The sequence below is a fragment of the Molossus molossus genome, unplaced genomic scaffold, assembly GCF_014108415.1.
Source record: "Molossus molossus isolate mMolMol1 unplaced genomic scaffold, mMolMol1.p scaffold_m16_p_14, whole genome shotgun sequence".
In the NCBI taxonomy this organism is placed as follows: Eukaryota; Metazoa; Chordata; class Mammalia; order Chiroptera; family Molossidae; genus Molossus; species Molossus molossus.
In genome coordinates this window covers 51,175,160-51,187,587 of record NW_023425349.1, presented here as the reverse complement: position 1 = coordinate 51,187,587, position 12,428 = coordinate 51,175,160, and the positions used below count along the sequence as shown (strand labels likewise).

The 12,428-nt window shown below is 38.6% G+C and overlaps 1 protein-coding gene across 1 annotated transcript in view; it reads right to left on the bottom strand.

The window, feature by feature from the left end:
• The window catches only part of PTAR1 (protein prenyltransferase alpha subunit repeat containing 1), a 40,928-nt gene extending 31,467 nt beyond the window's left edge, over positions 1-9,461 (bottom strand). Inside the window, exons 1-2 of the mRNA XM_036262060.1 lie at positions 9,357-9,461; positions 396-565 (exon numbers count right to left, since the gene is read on the bottom strand). Of these exons, the coding sequence (XP_036117953.1) occupies positions 396-565; positions 9,357-9,442 (256 nt within the window). The 5' untranslated portion in view covers positions 9,443-9,461. The remainder of the gene's footprint in view (positions 1-395; positions 566-9,356) is intronic.
• Positions 9,462-12,428: the final 2,967 nt, after the last annotated feature.

Here is a 12,428-nt window from a genome sequence, read left to right as displayed (position 1 = left end):
TACTGAAGGATTAGAAACCAGAGAATCTGAGCTTGTTGCAACTGCGGTACTCTTCAGTAATTTTCAAGGATGTCTTCTTTAAATACAGTTTAATAAATGGCCCCTATGTATAAAAAAAGACAAAATCAGAATTGCTCTGATTTACTGTTCAAGTTACTGTAGGCAGCCTGGCACCCTGTTTGAGGCACCATTCACAGAATCACTACAGATGCAAAATTTGAAAACTACTGGTGAGTCCAATCTCCTCACTTGACAAAGGTTAAGCACCCACCTAGGCAACGAATGAAAAGAGCCAGAACTAGAATCCAGGAATTCCAATACCCAGAGAGGGTTCTTCCCACTATATTCCATGCTGCTTTCAAAAAACAAAGGAGGAAGACAGAGTTCATACTTACCATCTTTGTTCAGCCATTGCTTTCTCGTTCTGTACAAAAGGAGCTTGTTGTGGACATATGGTAAAAGGAACTTGACACACCAGCTCTCCACACCAAGTTTGTTTTCAACCAGGACTATGGGGCTCCGGTTATACCTAGCTTCAGGACATGGGATCAGGCCAATTTCGTCTCTTAATATGTAAAACATAAAAAAACAATTAAAGATAAGAATACTACCTTTTCACATTGTTTCAATCCTATAGAGTTTTTTAAAAAATCTACAAATTCTCCTTTCTTAACAATATTATTTAGCTCACCTACTAGAGTGATAGACATTTTAAAAAACCAACAGTTTTCAATACTGACAACATTACAGGAAAATTAGTATGCTGTACTCCCTGTTGACAGGAATAAAAGTCAGTCTAATCTTTGAATGGAAATTGGAAAATGTCTTTCAAAATTTTGAATACACATACTCTTTGACCCAGCAATGCCACCGCTCAGAAATCGTCCTATGCCAAAATATATGAATAGGATGTTTACTGCAACACTGCCACAAAATTGGAAATAATCTAAATGTGCATCAATATAAGAATAGTCAAATATACACATGGCTTATCCATGTGGTAAGAGGTATAAAATGAGGTAGAACTGCATATGCTGTAATGACAAGGATCCAGTATCTATGAAACAAACAACAAAGCACAATGACAAATATAATGTACATCACAAAGCCTTTTGTATAATTTTTTTTAAAAAAAGATGCATTAAAAAGTTTATTGGAGGGATACCAAGAAACTTTGGGGATGATATTTTTGTACAGTTTAAATTTTCTCATCACTTGTATGTATTATTTCTATTTTTTTAAATGTCAAATATAGTTATGTTTACCTGCTAATAAACGTATGTGGAACAGAAACAAATTATTATAAGTTATCATGGACATTTTTCTCTTTTCTTCTTTATAATCCTTTAAATTTTATTTAAAAAACACACTAATAAATGTTCAAACACAAAATACATTTCAGAATTTGATCATTTTCATTTAAGGCACCTATATTCCTCAATCCACTTCAACTCAAATTGAAAAGTTATGTTACAGGCCAAGGTTTAAAATAAACAATATGTAAGGCAGTGGATTTACACAGTAAATGAACCAGCAAATACAGTGTTTTTGCAAAGCCTGCACACATGCTTTTCAAATATAAAGAAGTTAATAATTCTTGCTTACAAGGAGCATTCCTTTGAAAACAGTATGTCCTTCCCTTAATTAATGAATAGCTAATAATAAACCTTTTAATAAAAGCAGTTGACATAAATAATAATATCTTTAGAGTGTCTAAATAGATTTTTTAAAATGTTTTTTCAAAACAAAATAAAGACCTGGTTTTCAGAGCTTGTGTGTGACATTATCTATTATGTCCCTGGGATTCTCCTGCCAAGAAGACAGTAGTTTAATAGATGCAAAGAGGAGGAAATGTGTCCTATTAAAGGCTATAAGAAAAGCCTTCTCTTTTTGTTAGGCCACCAACAAAAATTGGTGGGAGGCTGTGGAACTCAAAATCCCTCCCGGAAACTCCAAACTGTATAGCTCAAAGGTAACCTGCTTTCTACTTTCTACTTATCACTTCATCAGTGACACAGGTATATACATAAATATACCCTAGGGGTTTCAAGTCACTAACCATTCTTTCAAGGTAATTTTACTCGCAAGTAGATTTTAAGGCCTAGGGCTTTTTGTCCTGACAATTGGCTCAGTTGATTCAGAGGTGTTCTATATACCATGTCAATACTATCTGAACATTTTATAAATACTACTCTAATGTACTGGGTATTGTGCTAGGTTCTGAAAATGCAAAAATGAATAAAACAAGGTGGTCCCAGACTTCACAGAGCTGATAGTTTTGATGGGGAGTTGTGTCAATATCTATAATAAAATGTTACCACTTTGCCATTCTAGTAATATAAATAAAGTTCTGGAAAAAGAATGAGCCAATGCTTAGAGAGCATCTGAGGTCAATGTCCAGTACATATTTCAAAATGTTTTTGCATTTGTACTTGGTGATAGGTCAACTAGCTACATCTAGATCTGTACCTGACTAATATATGTTGGAATCTCAGGTATTTTCTGGTACTCAGGACTTACTATATAAAGTAGAACATTTAAGAGAATAACTAGAATAAAAGTAAAAACAGTAACAAAAACACCTCAGTTTAATTATTTCAAGAAAGTTTGTTATCAGAGGTCCAACAACCACCTACAATACTGCAAAGAACTGTAAAAGTCAACAATATAAATGCTGGAGTAACAAGAATAAAAGAATCCTAGCCTCTGGGTAAAGTCTGACATTTGGGGTTAGGGGGAGTTATAACTTGAATTCACAATGTAAAATCCTGCCTTATTCACTGTTTTTACTTAAAATAAAATGCCCAACTAAATGTACCTAAATGACAGAACAGAGCCATCTCCACACACACACACACACATTGCTTTAGATGGCTACTGAGCTTCCAAACAAAAATTAAAAAAACAAGAATGGCCCAGCCTATGTGGCTCAGTGGTTGAGCATGGACCCATGCACCAAGAGGTAACCAGTTCGTTCCCCATCAGGGCACATATCCAGGTTGTGGGCCAAATCCCCAGTGGGAGGCAGCCAATCAATGTTCTCGCTCACTGATGTCTCTCTCTCTCCCTCTCCCTTTCTCTCTCTCTAAAATCAATTTAAAAAAATATATTTTTAGAAAAACAAGAATGCCTTGGATACAGTAGGTGCTCAATAACTGCTACTGAAAGGCTGATTATCCTTGCACTTCGGTGATAATATTCAAATAGATAATTTTTTTAAAAAATCACTTCTTCATTCTGCAAAAAACAAAACAAAACAAAACACATTAACTCTGATTTCCTTCTAATGCAGTGGGTCCAAGTCCTAGCTCTGTAAATGTGATATACAGATCATGTCACTTGGCTTCTATAGGTCTCATTTTCCTCATTTCTAAAATGTGGTATTGCATTTCATCTCTACATAAAGGTAATGGGCTGCTAGGTCTCATCCAACTTTCAAATATTAAGACTGAGAAACCTGGCAGCTCTTTGCACATAAGAATGTAAACAGTCCAATCAGGAAATGTAAAGCATTAGGAAATAATAACAAAAATAATTAAAAGAGAGGCAGTAAGATATAGAGACAAAAGGACCTCGGATCTTCCGAGGTCCAGGATTCAAGCTAGTCTCCATTCTACCACTGACTGTCAATGTGAATTGGGCAAGTCACTTGCCATCAGTATCCTCATCTGATATACAGGAATAATAATGCCTTCCCTGCCTGTTATGAAAAGCAAACAATACATTGTAAAAAAAAAAAAAAAAATGTAGTAAGCTATAAAGTGCCAGGCAAAAATGAAGTATATTAAGATTAATTCAGTTAAGAGCCTGAGGTCAAATTGAAAAGTTCCTTGCTTAACAGATACTGAGAAGGTGAGGCAAAAAATGTTAAGCCTTTACTGAGTTATCTGACCCTAAGATACAGTGCTTTGCTGCTTCCTAAAAATAAAACAAGTGCTTTAGACAGATAGGTAGGTCAGTAAGCTTCCAAATAACACTGTGCTTGACTTCAGACTTCTGCGTCTAGTCCCTTAGGTTATACTCCACTTTTTTTTTTTCAGACAATTTAAGGATTCCAGAATCATTTTAAAATTGGAAGGGACCTCATTCCTCCAGTCTCTCATTTTATCAGATGAAGAAACTGAGGTCCAATAAGGTCAATAGGATTACCCAAGGTCATTTTGCCTGTGGCTAAATTAAAAATTGGGACTTCCTAATATTTAAGCTTCAAACCCTTGAAGCCAGAGCGAAGATAAAAACATCAGTGAAAGTAAACAGGATTTAGGTTAATTCCTTCTAGATTTCTGATATTTATTTATTTATTTATGTATTTATGTATTTATTTATTTTATATATTTCTGGTATTTAAATTCTAATTTCATACTTAAGAAAAATTGGAAAACTCAGGGAAAAATAAACTAAAAGTCATCTGTCATCCCTCTACTACTATTTTATTTGAGTATGCATCCTTTTTTCTAAGTATTTTGCCAAAGTGGGATTATATTAGACAAACTACTTTATAATCTGTTTAAAAATTTAATTCACATTAATCATTTTCTTACTAATTTATATATATTTAGTGGTTGTAATGATGGTGTTATCAATATCAAATACAGCTCCAGTTACTTCTTTATGAAATAGTCTTAGAAATTTACAAGTTTTCCATTGCCATCAAATTTCATTCTTGGGTTTCTGGAAAATTGAGATTTAACAAAGATACTCAGGTAAATACCTGCATTACCAAGGTCATAACATTTTAAAAGTCATTAAACTTTGGACAATAATCAAGTTGTAATCTTTTCAAAGAGATACCATAATGTTCACTTTTTAGGTTACCTTTGAAGGCTGCTCCAAAGGCATAGCAACTTGGAATGTCCCAACACATTTACTTAGAAAGATCATACACAGCACAGTACATCTCTGAGTGCTTCACTTCACAATGGGGATCCACTGCCTTCCAGATGAAGTTCAAGGTTCACATAACACTGATATTGACTTTGTTCCTCGTGTTTAGACAGTTTCTCTTGTCTGTACTTTTCAGAAACATCATCAATCAACTAGAGATGGTCCATTTATTATTCACAAAATATTGACCAGCTTCCCTTTGGGAGGGAAGGATGGTCCCCAAATACTAAAACCAAACCCTGCAATGTGGAGCGACTAAACAGAAAACAGCCCAAGGATTCAGGACAAATCTTTTAAATCTAGTAATAATTTTTTGTTTCTCTTCAAACTGGAATTTTTTCCAGGATGACCAAAAATGGAAGTTAGCAAATCTTCTAACGGAACTGACTTTGTATATCACTGAAATTATATTACTGACCTTATGTAGAAAATATCTACATAAATTACAAGTGTTTATTGTATGCAATATTTTATGTTAGATTTTACATACACTATTTCATTTACTCTGCACACTAATCTTATAAAGTAGGAATTTTAACCCCATTTTAAAAATGAGGAAAGAATCTTGTCTAAGTCTTCCCAGTTAGTAAATGACAAGCCAATATTCAAACCTAGGACTGTCAGACTCCAAACCCAAACTTTTACAACTAACTACAGAATTACTTAAATAAATAAATAAAAATCAAGTGTATGAAGACAAGACTCTATGGTTTCTGATTCTTCAGTTCAATTTGCAGATAATCTCAAACTGCCTTTCATTACTACTCCTTTCATGGGCCCTACCCACTATGCAGGAAGTGTGTATTTTCCCTGCACCAACTCTTATTTATCCCTCACGGCTCAATTTAATTATTATTCTCTCAGAAAGAACTATCTTAACCCTTTAATCTAAATTAGGCCTCTCTGTTATTATTCTTTCAAACCATGCTTCTTATCCTTTGGGGCTCTTTTCATAATCTCTGTTGATTTGTTTAAGGTTTCATTAGTGCAGGGACCATGTATGGTGTGTTCATCCATCTGCACCCTGCTCCTATCCTGTACACCCAGGATTAGCATTGTCAATAGAAGTGCTCTTTTGCTGAATGCTTGCATGGAATGAACGAAATTAAAGCAGAGCGTCAAGGACTTCCATAATCTGGCCCTATTGTATCTTTTTAATCACATTTGCTATCTGGGGTTAATTTACTGTTCCTTGTGGAGGTCTTTGGCTCCCTTTCTGAGACTAAATCCTACCTAGGATTCAAAGTTCAGCTCAAAACCCACCAACCCTAAGAGCCTTGGCCAAGACATACTCAGCTTCCCTTCTACTTTTAAGAATCACATAACACTTACTCACTGTACTGCTAGTCCAGTCTTTATCATAAACCACTTTGCAGGATTAATTTATTGTTCCTGCAGGTAGGTCTTAGGTCTCCATTTAGACCCGCACTGTGCAATAAAGTAGTCACTGGGTATGTGTAGTCACTGTGTATAAATCAATCAAGATTAAATAAAATTTAAAATTCAGTTACTCATTTGCATTAACCACATTTCAAGCACTCAATTGCTACATGTGGCTAGTAGCTTCCATTTTGGACAGAACAAATATAGAACATTTCAATCATCATAGATATTTCTGTGAGTATCTTGAGTATAACTATTTTTTATACTTCCTATTCTATACTGTGAAAAGAGTACCTACAGCACCTCGTAAACAGTAAGAGCTCAATAAATATTTTAAAGAGTAGTAAAAAAATAACTTGCTGGAGATCTTTGACATGACCCTAATTCCATTATAAACACCTGTCTTCCACTTTAGCACAGGATCTATACATCAATCTAATGTCAGTCCCTGGGTCAAGCCTTCAGTTGTTTTTCCAAAAGTAGTCTCTAAGAGTCAACAACACAAACAACATTTCTATGGTATTTTTCAGTTCATTAAGTGTTTCATAGTCACCATTCATATATTTTTTGAGGAACATAGGGATTCAAGCTAAGCCTATTTTTACCTAGTGGCAACTAAGTGCCAGATACTGTGTAAGGTGATTTTCCTGTGTTCTCATCAGCCTCACTAGATTAAGTGGAAACAGACTGAGAGAAGGTAACCTATCCACACCTACCACTAACAAATCCACATCTCAACCACTGCACCTTTGACTCCTCCTAGCTAGATATCTCTACAAAGGCAGTATGTTTAATGGAGTTGTACAATTACAATCTATCTTGTGTTTTGAGAAAAACAAAAACAAAAAGTAAAGAATGAAAACCTTTTTTTAAATACTAAAGAATTGTAATTAGGTACCAACTTTCAAGGTAAACAATATGTCCCCCCCTCCCCCCCCCATCTTTAACTATAAATATAGCCTATTTTGGAATAAAGGGCTAGATTGGGGAAGAATTATGGGCAATTTTGGTACGTGCCCCTAGTGGGAACCAAACCCGGAACTCTCTGGTCCGCAGGCCGATGCTCCAACCGCTGAGCCAAACCGGCCAGGGCGAATTATGGGCAATTTTGAAAAGTCCTCATTATAAGACATTTTAAAAGATGTATAGTAATATTACTGAAAATATCCTTATTGTAGAGAATATGTACTAAAATATAGCTGAAGACTACTATTGAACAATAGTAGCTATTTAATTTTAAGTTAAGCTATTTAATTTTTCAGATCTATATTATATATATTTCAAATGCCCATCTTATTTCATACTTTTAAATCTTGAATGTCCTAAATGCTTCTTAATAATTATAAACTATGCATTGATAGAGAGCATATGAATGAGATTTCACCATTAAAACATGATTAAAAACGTATTCAAGTCCTTTATGAATTTCAATAAATGTGACCCAGAAGTATTGGGAAGTGTTCCAAACAGCACTGTGTTAACCTGTCAAGCCAATGAACACGCGATCTGTTTTTTCAAATATAAAATACTGATGCTTTTCAAATCTACCTAAAAGGTGAGAAACTAAGATGATTACTGTACTTATTAGGCTTCATTCTAGCCTCTGCTATAATTTCTTCAAGAAAAATCACACCAGTGATGAGGAAATAGGCCCTTCATTTATCCAACTTTTTTTTTTTGAGGATGTCTCTTATTTGCACTAAAGCTCTTTCTGAAAAGGGGACAGAAAGACTGATATACAAGGCATCAAAGCATTCTTTAGAAAGCCCAGTACCCACTATGGTTACTGCCACGAAATCATTCCAAATACTCATTTTGAAAAAGGCAGCAATCACAAGGGAAAGGAAGTGGTCATTGTCAGAGGTGGCAGGTGTGTTTTGAGGCCAGCAGTGTTTTGTTTTTAATGAGGCACAGATGCAGGTCTCCAACTGTGTGCCACAAGGGAGCAAGACATCTGAGGGCTTAATTCTTTTGTAAGCATCACCATGAAGGAAAAGAACACTTTATTTAGATGTAGGTTTGGCACCTCTTTTTGGGGTTAGAACACTTAAAAAGAGTAATCCGTGTGTTCTAGTTTAAGGAATACAAAATTAAACATAAGCAATGAGATAAAGTGAAAATAATACAAAACTGGATTCCATGTTTCTTTTTGGGGAGGGTAGGAGGGATGAGGGATGGGAAAAGAGCTACACTCTTGCTTCTCCCTAACTCTTGTAAAATGTAGCCATATCTCCTCTTTGATGGCTTCCTTTTCATTTGCTACATAAATCAGAAGTGCCAGAAAGAATATAGTTTCTTCTGGTATCTTCCCAAAGTACTCCAAGTAAAATGGAAAGGAAGGGAAGATACAGTGTGTCTGTACCGTGGTGTTCTACTTAAAGTGGGCAGCAGTGTTTGGATTAAAAAATGAGCTAATATGCTTGCTCCCTGTTAGGATGGATCAGCTCATGCTAAAAAGTGTCCTAGTTTCATCAGACTCATCCTGTGCCTACATAAGCTATCCTCTTGAAAATGCTCTGTTCACCTTCAAAACAAAATGTTTCATCGGAGTCCCTCTACAATCTTGGGACAAGTGAGGCGAAAGTCAAAAGCAGCTTCAAAGTTCCTTTGGTTAGTAAACTGAGGGGGTGTGGGCCCACTGAAGGTAAGATGGTCTGTAAACCCCTCTTACCAGCGTCCGGGATGAGCCTCAGAAGACCTGTTTACGAAGCACATAGACCCACATCGTGTGTGTGCCCGTGTACTTTAAACAGACGTAGGATGTGGACACTCGGATGAAGTCTTTCGAGTTTCCTGAACTCCTGAAAGGGAAGGGAGTGGGGTGGGGAGCGAAACAAACTCGCTTTTGATTTTCCGAGGTCACTTCTAGGGACTCGTCCGCGAGCGCGTTCCGGCAGCAGAAAGCGGGCCCCGCCGGCGGCCGACAGTGATCCGGCCGCGACCCGGTTCTGTCCCTTCCGGCGAGCGGGCCAGGACCCGCCGTCCTCCAGCCGCCGCCCGAGGTCGGCTCCAGGCTTGGCCCCGCCCCCGCCCCCCCGACGACCCCCGGCGACCCCCGGCGACGGCGGCAACGCCTGCGCGCAACTCACATGTGCGGGTTCCTCCTGAAGGCGTTGGTGATGTCCTTCACCACCCGCTGCACCAGCACCGCCACCTCTTCGCTCGTCTCGGCCATGTTGGCGGCGGCCGCGGCGGCTCGGGCGCGCCTCCGGGACAGCGCCGTGCGGCCGGCGGGGGTTCCGCGGGGAGCGCGCGCGTGTGCGCCAGTTTGGCGGAGCTCCCGCCTCCGCCCCTGCCGCCGCCGCTGTCGCTGCCGAGAACTTCCGGGTCAATCCCTCGGTGGCCCGGGCGTGGCGCGCGCCATCCTGGGCGGCCCGGCAGGTCCCTGACTCCCTCTCGTTGCACCTAACCGAGTGTCTTAGCGTCCGAGAAGATGCTGCAGATTCAGTTGCAAAGTCACCTCCGGTCTCTCTTTTGCACATTTTATTTTCATTTCTAGTCCACTTGGGGCTAAAGAGTAAGTGGTCCTCAAGTCACCCCCCCGGGGCCAGAGACTTACCTGACATCCCCACCCGCCGCGCCCCTTCTTAGATGTTCAACGCCACCATCCAGGTCCCGGGAGTCCCAGGAGGAAAGTTCATTGCGAGTGCAAGTCCTGAGCAGTAGTTGCTTGGAGAGCTTGTTTGCTTTATTTTTCCATCTGCAGGGAGGAGGCCTTCTGAGACGCTCCTGGCAGAATGGATCCCAAGGGACCTTGTTGGTGACTTCCTTTTCCTGCTTGCCAATTTCGGCCTCTGGGCAGCCCTTTTCACCCATTAATTTACTAATGCATTAAAGGGAGAAATAGGGGAAAAAAAGGAAAAGTCACTTGCTATTTGAATATAGGAAGTAGGAGTTAAATGCTGAAATAATTTTTAGAGTTTTCTATGTGGAGTGTGTATGGTGGGCCCTTTCTATCTGCCACAGATTCGACCCACCTTGGATAGGAAATATTTAGGGGGGAAAGGTACCTTGTTCCTGAGAGTACTGTGCAATTAGGTCTAGGATGGTTGGGTCTATATTGAACATGTTTTTCTTTTCATTACTCTAAACAATCCTGTGCAACAACTATGTACATAGCATTTACATTATATTAGGTAAGATAAGTAATCTAGAGATGATTTAAAGTATCCCTGGCCGGTTTGGCTCAGCGGTTAAAGCGTTGGCCTGGGGGTCCTGAGAGACCCGGCTTCGGTTCCCGCTAAGGGCATGTACCTCGGTTGCAGTTTGTCCCAGGCCCTGGTCGATGGTTCGGGTGGCAGCCACTCGATGTGTCCCTTTCACATCGATGTTTCTCTCTCTCCCTCCCACTCTACCTGAACAAAAAATGGAAAAATGTCCTTGGGTGAGGATAAAAAAAGAAAAATAAATAAATAAATAAAGTATATGGGAGATATGTATAAGTTATATTCAAATACTAAGCCATTTAAAAAAAATTTTTTTATCCTTACCCGAGGACATTTTTCCATTTTTTGTTCAGATAGAGTGGGAGGGAGAGAGAGGAAGAGAAACATCGACGTAAAAGGGACACATCGAGTGGCTGCCACCCGCACAACCAACCAGGGCCAGGGACAAACTGCAACCTTGGATAGGAAATATTTGGATAGGAAATATTCTGCCCGTAGCGGAAACCGAACCCGGGTCTCTCTGGACCACACTGGCTGACGCTCTAACCGCTGAGCCAAACTGGCCAGGGCAAATACTAGCCCATTTTTATAATAGACTTGAACATCTGTGGATTTTGGTATCTGGGTCATAGAACCAACCCTCTGCCCATACCAAGAGACAACTGGACTTCATTTTGCACAAGGTTTGGAGTCCTTTGAACACTGTGTCAGCTTTGGAGTGAAAAAACCAGGGCCCTGACAGAGTTTGCTTTTGTAGCAATTTATCTTGCTACAAATCATTTTTGTAAGAAAAAGAGGATTTCGCCCTGGCCAGTTTGGCTCAGCGGTTAGAGCGTCGGCCTGCGGTCCGGAGAGACCCGGGTTCGGTTCCCGCTAAGGGCACGTACCTCGGTTGCAGTTTGTCCCCGGCCCTGGTTGGTCGTGCGGGTGGCAGCCACTCGATGTGTCCCTTCACATCGATGTTTCTCTCTCTCTCTCCCTTCCTCTCTCTCCCTCCTGTACAAAAAAATGGAAAAAAAAAATATCCTCAGGTGAGGATTAAAAAAAAAAAGAAAAAGAGGATTTCTACTTCATTCGAATTTTGAGATACTGTAATTAAAATATACATCAGATTTTTCTTCATCCCTCTGTAATAGGAGTAAATCTGGCTGCCTTCAGTTTAGTTCTTGTTACTTAATCCTTGAAATCTGTATTTTTGAAACACTGTATTTTAGAAAAGCAAACTTATGGTCTGTTTAATGTAAAGATATGTGGAGCATTTGAAGTAGGGTTGATTGTCAAAATAAAAAGCAACCATTGGATGCAAAATTATAAAGCACTGAATGAGAAATATAAATTAACTAGATCCAATTGTTGATACTCCTTGTGGGTATATTTCTAAAGGAAAGTCCTGCTGTATGGACATTGGCCTTATGTTTTTAATAGAAATGAGCTAGAAGATTCACAAAATTGTAGAAAAGCAAGATGGGGCAGGTTTTAATTAGTAATATCAAACAAATCTTAACCTCTTGACAAGTTCTTACACGAAGCAGTGCAGCAAGTGAATGTGTGTTTAGATTCCAAGGCCAAGGACAACTTTAACTATCTTAGTTACTCTAAGAATGTGATAACAATTCTCAAGTGGTTTGAATGAACTGATGTCTTCTTTCTCTTTACTAAATCAAAGCTTTGCATCTTTTCCTAATAAAAATGAAAAATAAATCTTTATTTCTAGGGGCAAATCTCAAAGCAGCACATTCAGAAATATGTTTTTTCCAAAGATTTTATTTTTATCTTAAAAATTGACATTTTTTGTATTCCATGCTAATATATTTGATGGGAAAAAAACCCTGAAACTTTGTCCCTAAATCCTGATGTAAAATTGATATTCAAGAAAGATATTTCCTCTATATGGTTCAGTGTGTGTGCATCTCCCTCCACATTAACATACTTGAGCACACACCCTCTTCATACTCATTGGAAAAGCATGAATTATGCCTCATAATCTCTTCTAAG